General features: G+C 37.2%; 1 protein-coding gene across 1 annotated transcript in view; it reads left to right on the forward strand.

The window, feature by feature from the left end:
• side-II (sidestep II transmembrane protein) overlaps window positions 1-7838 on the forward strand; it is an 88922-nt gene extending 81084 nt beyond the window's left edge. Inside the window, exons 19-20 of the mRNA XM_089465875.1 lie at window positions 523-785; window positions 6768-7838. Of these exons, the coding sequence (XP_089322001.1) occupies window positions 523-785; window positions 6768-7436 (932 nt within the window). The 3' untranslated portion in view covers window positions 7437-7838. The remainder of the gene's footprint in view (window positions 1-522; window positions 786-6767) is intronic.
• The last annotated feature ends 4148 nt before the right edge of the window (window positions 7839-11986 follow it).

The following is an 11986-nucleotide window of genomic DNA, read 5'->3' on the forward strand; positions in this document are numbered from 1 at the left end:
CTAGCTCAAGCAGTTGGCCAACAAAGTTATTAACACAGATATTCATCAAGATGGAAATTACTTTGTTCATCACTCAACTCGAATTCCAATTCAGATAGTTTTAAAGTGTATCCAAAATTCGACTTTTGGGGCTCATTTTGATATTTTATAGTGCATGTTGAACTTTAATCAAATTCTTATGACTACTTTTCCGACATTTACTTTCCATGTCTGTCCGGCTGTCCTGACTTTTGCTGTGCGGACAACGCGTAATCGTAATCAATCTCATCAACATAACAATACGACCACCAACAACTACTACAACAACATCAACCACCCGAAACGGAACCAATAACCAATCCAATCCAATCCAATCCAATCCAATCAACGGATGCAATTTTCTTTTAATCGTAAATATTTTTAACGATGGTATACGCCAATCTAAAACGCAACCGCATCCTCACATGGTAACTCCTGCTCGGACTCCTGCGCGGACCCCCGAAAATCGTGGCAACACAACATCAATAAATTTCAATCGCACAGTTGGCGGCAGCAGCGCCGGCAGCAGCGGCAGCAATGCCTCCAATGTCGGCAGCACCACAGCCACCGGCACCGCCACCGGCAGCAGCACGTCGACAGCGGTGGCTGCTGCTGCCCCTGCAGCCGACCGCGATGCGCATCAGTTTGCGGCGACAACAGCATCAGCTACAGCATCTGCATCAGCAACAGCAGCAGCAGCAACTGCTGCAACGCCATCAGCTGTTGGACTCGTTGGCAGCATTTCCAAATGGTCACCCAATGGCAATGTAAGTAGCTCCCTTCACGTCTTTACCAAATGAGCAATAACTGTTTTTTGTAGGAGTAAGGAATAAAATATTATTGTAATTAAGCTAATCCTACTCAGATTTGGCGATGTATTTTCTTGACAAATGGCATGAAAATAATATTATGAATCAATGAAGCCAAATGAAGCTAAAGAGCTAAGGAGTAATAATATATATCACATATCTCATATATATTATATTTATGTTTATATCATATATATTTTATTATTAGGATAAAGTCTAAAATAACTCTGCTTCAGGCATAATTCAAATTAACAATAGCTATAAACTAAATGCCTCTTGCTTGGGTTCAATAACTGATTAAAATCTGAAGTTATCTATGAGATTTATGTACTCTGAGCTCATTTTCAATGGAAACAGAAGAAGGCGAGGGGGACGAGCTGTTTAAATAGAAAATTTTTGATTGAATTTTATGTAACATTCTTTTGATACAATAAATTGTGTGTTTACAAAATCAAATATGTGCTTGAATCTCATCCAAACACAAGCTCAATATGACTTAATTTTGAATATAAATTGATTAGATTAGAGAGTTTAGAATCACTAAATACTTAATTAAATTCGGCTAATATGAAAATCAAATAATCAAATGGGAACTGAGCTGAAATTAATGTGTATATAGCAATCCCTCATTTCACCATTTGTGTGGCACTGAAAATCAATCGATTAATTCATAATCAAAATACAATAAGCCAGGCTTAATAAAGTCTATGTAGGGTAAATTGGTTTTTTTTTTAGATTTAAGCAAATTTATAAAGTTGAACAACATTGCGTATGAGCAATATTCATATGGTAACCTATATCTGCTTTGTCTGTAGATATTGCGAGCTTCAACGTTTTGAAGCGATTCAAAAATAGAAAATTCTCTGATTTATATGCCTTCAATTCATATATTTAAGAATGAGCTTTTAGTGATATACCTGAATAACTTTACCTCGAGTCAACTAGACTTCGAATCGAAAAGTCATTTCTGTAGTTGGCTGTCAGAGTTTATAAGCATAGGCAAAAGAGAATTAAATTGGCCTCTTTGCAAGTGCAAAGGGGAAAGGGGAAGCTAGATGAGATGCGGCAAACTGTGGAATATAATTAAAATGGGCAATCCAAGCGAAACAGGAATTGCTTGGAGTATGAGCAAAAAGTGATTGAAGCAGCAGCTCGACGATTGCCTTGACATTTGCATTGCCATTTGATTGGCTCGGCCTTTGGCAATCATTTTTGCTGGCTTTGAGGGTCTCGAATTACTGCCTCGTGTCAGGTTCATATTTTGATGGTTATTATTAGCCACGCTGTCAATTTCTCGGTTCCACTTTTATTTATTGGGGCTGTTGGTTAGTTTTTTTTTTCTTTTTTACACCGAAAAACCAATCAAATACTCAAATTGCCAAATTGCTAAACAAAAGTGTGGACAACCGCAGCACGGGCATCAAATTCCAATAAAAAATAAAATAAAACAAGTAAGAAAGCTCTAGTCGAGACTGCTCGACTAGGAGATACCCTGAACCCTCTAATCTGATATTCTAATCATTCTGCACTTCTTTTATGCACACATACATACACATGCATCCACACGCACGCATAAGCCTGCGCTCTGCTAACTGCGCAGTAAGCAGCGACTGCGGTTGGGCTGCGCTGCAGTGTGGGCAATATTATGAGAATTTATTTGTCGAATAATTTCTTTTGTAAACATATGATCTTAATGAAACTTTCAGAGTGTAATCATATGGTAAATATGTGTGTACATTCCAAAGCACAAGTCTCTAGTACTTGAAATGCGTTTTTTACGATTTGGGGGAGAAGGGGGCGTGGTATCCAAAATCTGTAAATTACAAAATCTTTGTATCCATTAACTTTATATACAACGCAAATTTGAAGTCTCCAGGTCTAAAAATGTTCAAATTAGGCCAAAAAAACAAAATCAATTTTTCGATTATTCTCGATAAAAAAGTTATCGGACGATTTATCGAAAAAATAAAGCAAACTCGTACTGCGTATGGTACACACGAGTATGTATGCCAAATTTCAGCTCGCTAGCTCTTATAACTTCTGAGATCGACGCACTCATACGGACGGACGGACGGACGGACGGACGGACGGACGGACGGACGGACAGACGGACAGGGCTATATCGACTCAGCTCGTCACGCTGATCAAGAATATATATACTTTGTGGGGTCTGCCACGCCTCCTTCTGCCCGTTACATACTTTTTCACAAAACCATTATACCCTGATTTCCCATTTTCAATGGGTTCAGGGTATAATAAAACCCAAGCCCCAAAACCTCAAACCGAAAACCCCAAAGCATGCCAAAGGGTGTTTATTAAAAAAAGCTTTTAAACTGTCAGAGCGGACGCACAGCCGCTCACTCTTCCGCCCCTCCCTCCCTTCCACCCTGTTCGGGAGTTATAAATAAAAGCCATTGACTAAGTCCCGGGATAATGCGGCAAGCATTTCTGCATTGCAACCAAACAACAGGCAACAGGCAACTGGTAAGAGGCATCCGGCAACAGGCAACAGGCAACCAGCCAAGAGCTAGAGCGACAAGGTAATTGCAAGCTACGCTCCTTATTTCGCCCGTTAACAAACACAATACATCATGTCGAGCTAGCCATAATCAATCAATATTCTCAGTATTTTTATATTGCTCAACTCACAGTTTGTTGACTGAAGGGGAGCGGCAGAAGGGCAAGCACGGGATTTTGTGGCCGTAAATCAGTTGAATGTGATTGAATGTGCAACATGTGTGCGCCTTAAGTTTCATACAACAATAAAAGAATACAATGGAAAACTTGCGCTGAAATCTTGAATATGCAAATTTGTCATGGTTAAGTGGGAAGAGAGCGAGAGAGGGATAGGCGGTGACAGGAAGAGTGATAGAGAGAGGGGTGGGAAAGAAAGAGCGGCAGACTGTGTGTGACAGAGAAAGAGAGAGAGAGAGAGAGAGAGAGAGAGAGGGAGAGAGATAGAGAGAGAGAGAGAGAGGGAGAGAGATAGAGAGAGAGGGAGAGAGAGAGAGAGAGAGAGAGAGAGAGGGAGAGATAGAGAGAGAGAGAGACAGACAGTGAGAGAAAGAGACAGATAAATAGGGAGGGAGTGTGAAATTGAAAGTAGAGACAGAAAGTGAAGAAGCTGGGAAGAAGTAAAGTGAGCGTGAGAGTGAGAGAGAAGGAAAGTAAAAGTGAGAAAAGAGAAAGAGAAAAGAGAGAAATATCCTATCTTTGGGAATAAAGTTTTTGATAAAAAGAATGTGGTATATAGCAGGAAACGTAGTTGACTAAGCGATGTCGCTCAGAGGGAAAGTCGATCTGGCTATGCGACAATTCATCTGTGTGCCCTGCCGTCTGTCTGTGTGTCTCTTGCAACTCTCAAAAGCCCAATGATTTCAAAAGTATTAGTAGGTGCTTCAATTGCAGGTTTGCTTTACTTCCTGGATCTATCCTCTCACGCTTAAGAGCTTCATGTTTAGTTTTAACAATCTATTCAAGTTCTCAAACCCTAAAAGAGTTTGCTCGTGACTAGAGCACTTTAACTTTACTTTATTTTAAATTTGATTAATCATTATCCTATTATGCCATTACATTCATAAATTTAATAAATATTTGGAATTTAACTGTGCATATGTAACGGAAATAAATTTTATCTTATATAGAAAATATTTCTAAAACAATTGACACCGTTTACCCAATTCCAATGTGTGAAGCTTATATAAAATATTCCACTTTTCTCTTCTCATCTTTTTTCAAAAACCAAAAACAAATAAAACATTTATATACAATTATGATTTTAATAAATGCATAAATTGGGGACAACGAACGTGTTTGCACTATTTATTAGTTCTATAAAATATTCCGAAATTGTGTTTGCAGCTGTTGTTGTTGTTGGCTTTAATTATAAATGCGGGATAGCAGCATCTGCGCATCTGAAGCGCCCGCTCAACCATTTGTTTTCATTTCATTAAATTTGCAATTAGAGTTCATTTATGGATTTCGGTTTCGACTGGTCGGGATGGCCGGCATTAACATAAGCTGTTCCGAGTGCGATTAGAGTGCTCCCTGCTCGTGACCATATGTGCATGTTGACAACAGACCAGAGAGCAACCCATATCTCTCTATACTATACTATATATATTCCATATGTATATGAATAGTATTGCATTATATGCAAATGGAATATTCTGCATGCATTTTACTAATCTAACCTGAAAGCTGAAACAGAACAGAACAATAAGTCCATTCGCAGCGCCAAACCAAAATAAATGATAAATTAGGAACAATGAGTAAGTGGGGTGTGCTCGATAAAGACATACTCTGTAGGTAAAGAAACGAGTGCAGAAGAAGCAGACCTCTTTGCTTCGAAATTAAATAATTTGAGCTATTTTAAGCCAGACATACGCAATGCAGTTATATTAGGATTACCCTGTTCAAAGATCACACATAAGCAATATAACGAAAAATCCTTGTTGATCAAGCTGAAGTTTTTTTATATAATGTGCTTGACTAAAATATAAGCCTGACACTAAGTAAATTAAGTGTTACAGGTCCAGACATAAGTTTAGTAAATAAATCAATAAAAAAATATAAATCAAAATTAAAAAAAAAAAAAAAATAAATAAAAATAAATAAATAAACAAATAATAAGTAATAAATAATAAATAATAAATAATAAATAATAAATAATAAATAATAAATAATAAATAATAAATAATAAATAATAAATAATAAATAATAAATAATAAATAATAAATAATAAATAATAAATAATAAATAATAAATAATAAATAAATACATACAAAACAAATAAGTATTTAAAATATAAATTAATAAATAATTAAACACGTTGAAATGCTTTAACAGTTTGGGCTACCCTAAAAAATACCCTGCTCTGACATATGAGAAAAATGTATGCACAAGTAGAAAGGTCCAGCAGACACCCTGTAATCAGTAACCTTTGGCCTCTATGATCCGAAAAAATAGTTTCTTAAAGAGAAGGCTTTTACGATGTAATAATTCATTGACAGATACCTTCAGCATTTAAATTTTAATTAAACCGATAAAGCAAAATCTTTATGAATTTTATATTCATATACACCCTACAATAGTTATTCACTGCAAAAGGCATATAAATAAAAACAAAAAAAAAAACATGTTCCGGAGATAAAAGGCAGTCAGGGCTGCTGGGAGACTTGGGGCAGCCAATGGAGTTTGGCTGCACTGATGTCAATTACATTTAAATTACAAGCAGGCAGCGTGGGGGCGTGGCTTATGGAGCGTTGCCCATATTGGGCATAACTCAATTCGTTAATTAAATATTTTTAAATATGGGCAAACATAACAGAAACAGGCGAATCGAGGCAAAATCTGCAACAGCAACAGCAGCAACAGCAGGAGCAGCAGCAGCGGAGGCAGCAATGCAATTCAGCAATCTGGTAATCGCATCGAGAGGTTTTCAATTAGAATTTCCAATTCAACTGCCAAAAATAAAAGAAAAAAAGAAATATATTTTTCGATAATTAAACATTCGCTTTTCATGCTCTCACAACATTTCGGGGCGATTTGGATAAAAATGTGAATACGCTTGAAATCATAATAGGATTAAAGTTCATTAAGCACAATATAAATGAATCTGTGAGCACAGCATCACACAGATACGATAATGTGTGGTTAGCATAGATTTATTAAATGCCGAATAATAAAATGAATAATAACATTAAATTATAACTAGCTAACTTTATCAACAGCCATGAGAAAGTGCATACAAATTTGGCATGAAACAGTTTTAAAATGATTTAGCCACGTTACATTGGCAAATTGTTCAAATGCCTTTACCAAAATGTGGCGCAACTCAGGCACAAATATCAGAGACTGTAGCTGGTTTAGCATAGCAACTGAAAGCTTTCCAGTTGAGTGATTCTTTTCTAACTTTTCCATGCACATCTATGCTTGCAGGCACCGGCCATGACGACGACTACAGCGCTGTCCAGTGATCCGGCGAATCCGCCGGTCACCTACAACCAGATCAATGCACAGCGAGCGCAGCTGCTGGCCGCCGTCGCAGCGGTGGGAGGGGGCTGCAGCAGCACCGTCATCTCGCCCAGCAGCAGCATGATGGGCAGCCTGGGCATGGGCATGGGGATGGGCATGGGTGGCGGTGTGGGTGGCGGGAAGCCATTGACACTGGGCATGGGTGGCACCATCATTGGATCGCCCACATCGCTGTCCTCGACTGCGACGCTGGCAGCGCATTTGCAGCCGGCGCACAGCAGCGGCGTCGGCACTCTGCCGCCCGGCCTGGGCAGCGGCGGTGGGTATATACTGAATGCCTATGCCAGTGGCAGGCTGCAGCATACGCAGGGTCACACGGCCACCTTGAATCGCCATCATCATCATCAGCAACAGCAGCAGCAGCAGCAGCAACATCATCATCATCAGCAACATCATCAGCCGGGCTCCGGTTCCAGCTTGCTGCTGGGCAGCGTGGGCAGCGTTATGGGCGTGGGCGTGACCTCGACAACAACCACCTCGTGCAATTCGTCACAGGATTTGGATGACAACATCAATATAAATGCGATTAAAGATTGCCTCATGACCCAGCGTGTGCCCGAGAGCTGCGTCTAATTCGTCTAGACGCAAGATCTTCGACTATGGCGAAGCAGACGTAAGCGGCTAGACCTAAACCTAGACTAGATGGTCAGCTAATCGTGTTAATTATATACATATATACTGATAGATATATATGTATGTATATACGTGTGTAAGTAGTTCTATGTATATATGAATCTGTTATAGTTCTGTTCTCGTTAAGGTGCTGTGCATAGCTAAGTTCTATTCTATTATGACCATCTGGCCTATCTTCCGCATAGATTTAAAGGCATATCCTTTTCCAATATCAAAAGAGAAATATCGATAGGCGCATATCCAAAGATTACTTATTGAATCATATCAATGTATGTATATGTATGTATATTTGAGAACATAAATGCGACTCAGTCAATAAATCGAAAATTTATCGATACCATATCGATTAAAGGATATCATTTAAAACAGATTCCAATTCAGTCTAAAGCTAAATTAGAAAGCAACAACTATATTCGGTTGTTCAAATATGTTGGCTATATCTCTCCAAGTCGAATAAACTGAAAATTCTCTATAATTACATTAACATAAAAAGACGTGTAGAAAATTAAAAGTATAAATAAAAATCAGTAAAAATTAAAATTAAAATTAAGGCAACTTCTAAAAGACTCTGAAACTTAGTAGAAAAATTTTATTTGTAGCGAAAATGTTCCGAGCAAAAACAAAAGGAAAAGAAATCTGAAGAAAGTGGAGGTAGATGTATTACGATTAAGTCAACTTGTAAATAAATAAATACTTGTATAAAGAAAATAATTATTTAGACTACGATTTTTGTTGTATTTGTATGTATATTTATATATATTATATAGATATGGCCAACTGCTAACTGTAAAGGCAGTTCGATTCGGTGTGAGTGTACCCGTTTATTGAATCGGGAATGTCCTGCATAGTAAAAGTAAATTTATATATAGAGAAAAGGTAATTATAATGCAAATTGTTAGAGCGCATTGCGCTTAAGCAGAATTTAATGACAGAGTTTTAAGTTTAAAGAAAGTGTGTTAGGCTAAATAAAAAGAAAATCTATGCATATAAATTGGTAAATAAATTAACTAAGTCATCAAAAATGTGACAAAAAATAAGAATGCTAAGAAAAATGGTAAAAAAAAATAAAATTATTAATTATTACTAAAAAAAAAAAAAAATTGTTTTGTTTTAGTTGAGTTGGGAATTATAAATGGGTAAGTAAATTGTATTTATATATCATTATAGAATATGCAAAGTTTACTAGAAGTATTGACACATATTTAGACTACAATTTAATATTTATCTAAATATAAGCATTGCACTGATTATTTATTTATTTATACTTAAAAAATCCAGCTTGACATATTCAAACTGAAAAGACGTTCAGCAATCTGTGATTTTCTCTCAGTTTAAGCAAAGTCTGTGATGCAACAAAATACCAACTATTTTGTAAGTTGTTGAGAGCTCAGAACTTAAGCAAACACTTTGTAACTTATTGATTAAATATAATCAATTAAAACGAAGCAGGTATCTTCAGTTTAGCAGCTCTTGCGGGTCTCCCTCGGCAATCAAAAAGTTGCAGCTTTCTTATTCATTTATCACACGTTCAAATATAATTTTGGGTGACCCACATCCACAGCTGGACCAATTAAAACCGCTGCTCAAATACGTGCCACAGCTCTGGGGGCGCCAAAACCACAGTTGGCCAACATACCACACTTGATAAGCCGCAGGAGCTGTCGAGGAGGCAAGCCAAGGCCAGTGAGAGAGAGAGGGAAAGAGAGAGAGAGAAAAAGTATTTTAAATTTCATATGGTTCGGACTCGGCTCATTAGCAAATCAAATTTATACAGGACAGGAGAGATATTTCTGGCCAGCTCAGCAGTTCGAAAAGTAACCCAACCACCCAACCACCCAACCGACGAACCAGCCGTGGTTGACCACACGAAACTTTTTGGACTGTAGCAAAATTGACAGGAAAAGTGAAACTTGCCTTTGATTTGTGGCCGTGCCATGGAAATGTGCCTCAGCCGACAAGTTTTTCGGATTCATTTGGGTTTTGGATAATTGGAAACCGCGCTGACAGCTCGCCCTCAGCTCTCTAGCTCATGAGTGTCCATTTTGCTTGTGTGTGTGTGTGTGGCTGTTAACCTATATAGCAACACCAATTGACACCAAGGCAAACATGTGGCGCAATCTACTTAATTTGTAGTAAAGCCACTTTTTCGGCCTATATAATTATCGAACTCAATTTCTCGATAAATATAGTGTGTATCAGCACAAATCATAATTTCCGAATTGTTGTATTCCAAATAGCCTGAAAATTAATTAACGAGTCTACATGTTACATCATCTGCTTTCATTCACATAGCTAATTTTTGTATTTCCCTAATTAGAATTTGAGTTGGAAATCTGTTTAAAGAGTTCATATAGCATGTATTATATCATATGCAGAGATAATTGATTTGGTTGTAATCTCAATCTGCCGCTAATCAATCTGCTCGACTGGGCTGGGCAGCCCATATAAAGTTATCAAGTTCGCAGCTCGACTAGCTCTAGTGCTCTCCTAATTTATCTAGATCCATATATCTATTACACAATCCCGGCTAGAGCGGGCCACTTCAATTCACTTCCGTTACGATTTTGCTGACTTCCGTTGCACATTTACGCCAGTGTTGGCATCGCGGGCGCGTCTAATAGAAAACTGTTCACACGTGCTGCAAATTACACAGTTTGAAATCCCAGCCACTCGACTAGCCCAACATACAAAGCAGATCCCGCACACACACACACAGACACACACACAGACACACACACAGACACTCAGTCCGTGCGGTCAATAAATGTAAATAAAATGGACGCGAATGCCTATCCCAAGTGCCACGCCCCATTTGTCGGCGGTTATCTGAGCAAAAACTGGGCAGACAGACAGCAAGAGCGAGGGAGAAAGAGAGACAGAGAGAAACAAAAAAGAGAAGGCAGCTTTTATAGAAATTGCATAGCGAAAATTGTAACAAAATTATGCAGGTAATTTATGTATTTGTTGTTGTTGTCTTTCTGTGGTTCCATTTTTCCATTTTTTTTCGCTGCGCATTTATCGATTTTCGCCCGTGTGAAAATTAAATTCCCATTTGAAGCTGCTCTGGCCCGACTATAAAGTTTTGTTAGACGTCCCTCCTCCCGCTCCCATGAGCGCCGTCCGACCGAAATTGAATTGAAGCGCGCTGTATAAATCAGCGGCTCAATAAAATCTAATAGTCCCGGGCAGATTGCGGCTCGGCACGCACCAAAAAAAAGAAAACAAAAAACCTCAATGAGAGTCGCGCTGGCTGGAACTTTGGGTACGAGGACATAAATTAACAGACGCTGGTGACGAGCATTCGGCAACAAGGACGTGAACGTCGTCCTTGACAGTGGCAACGGCGCCGCACAACAACAACAAAAGAGCAGAAACCAAGGGACCCCAGAGATCCTTGATTAGCCGAAACAGTCATGCTCTACTTAACTGAATTCATTCAAGTTTATGCATTCAATGACAAAATATATGTACATATATACCTACATTCAAGCGGGACTCTATTTTTCCCACAATGCATATCCACAGAAAAATCAATTATATGTCAGTATGTGTGAATGGGAGAACAGAATTATTTTTAGTTTGCTATTAGGTTTAGATAGTATTGTTAAGAAACTTCAGTAAATTTACTGATTGAATAAAGAAGTTAAAGAATTGGAAGGGAAAATTTCTATTTTAATAGTAGAAAAGAATTGGTTCAGAGTTGTAAGAAAAATATATAAAAGTATTGGTAAAAGCTGTATGAATTTTGCATGTAAAAAATAAATTGTATTTTTTTGCTTATTTATTTATTTCATAATAATAATTAAAATGAACTTATCTTGCAATGTTAAATTCAAATATTTGTTTTTTTTTTTTAATTTATTATAAAAATTTATTATAATAAATTAAAAAAAAAACAAATATTTTAATTTAACAATGCAAGATAAGTTAATTTTAATTATTATTATGAAATAAATAAATAAGCAATATAATACAATTTATTTGATTTTTTTTTAGTTAAACAAGTTTGTAAGCTTAAATGATCTTTGGATACATGTATATATTAGTTAATGTGTTTTTATATATGTATTAGTTAATATAGTTATGTATTAGTTAATGCTCAATTGAAGCTTTCATGGATTTTTAAAGTCTTTTACCAAATCAAATAAATATATCTAAAACTAAATTCATTTAGATATATGTATATACCTACAAATACATATACATAAACACATACATACATATATGTACTTTTCCTATTTTCGATAAATAAGCTTTCAAAAGTTCTCCAAATCTTTGTATTGTGTAGAAGCAAAGCAATTAGGAATATCAGGGAATATTCTCAGCTCTGGTAAATCTCATAAGAAATTCAATAGAGTCTCTTTGGCCAGGGTATGCAAAGGGCAACTGAAGCCGTTTGGCAAATTAACTAATGACCCCATATTAGGTGCCAGGAATCTTAGCGGGCGGGAGTTGCTTCAATCAAGGGGGCAGTTGGTGTGTGTGTGTGT

Source organism: Drosophila arizonae, chromosome 3, assembly GCF_054131065.1.
Source record: "Drosophila arizonae isolate 15081-1271.41 chromosome 3, UAZ_ARI_1.0, whole genome shotgun sequence".
NCBI lineage: Eukaryota > Metazoa > Arthropoda > Insecta > Diptera > Drosophilidae > Drosophila > Drosophila arizonae.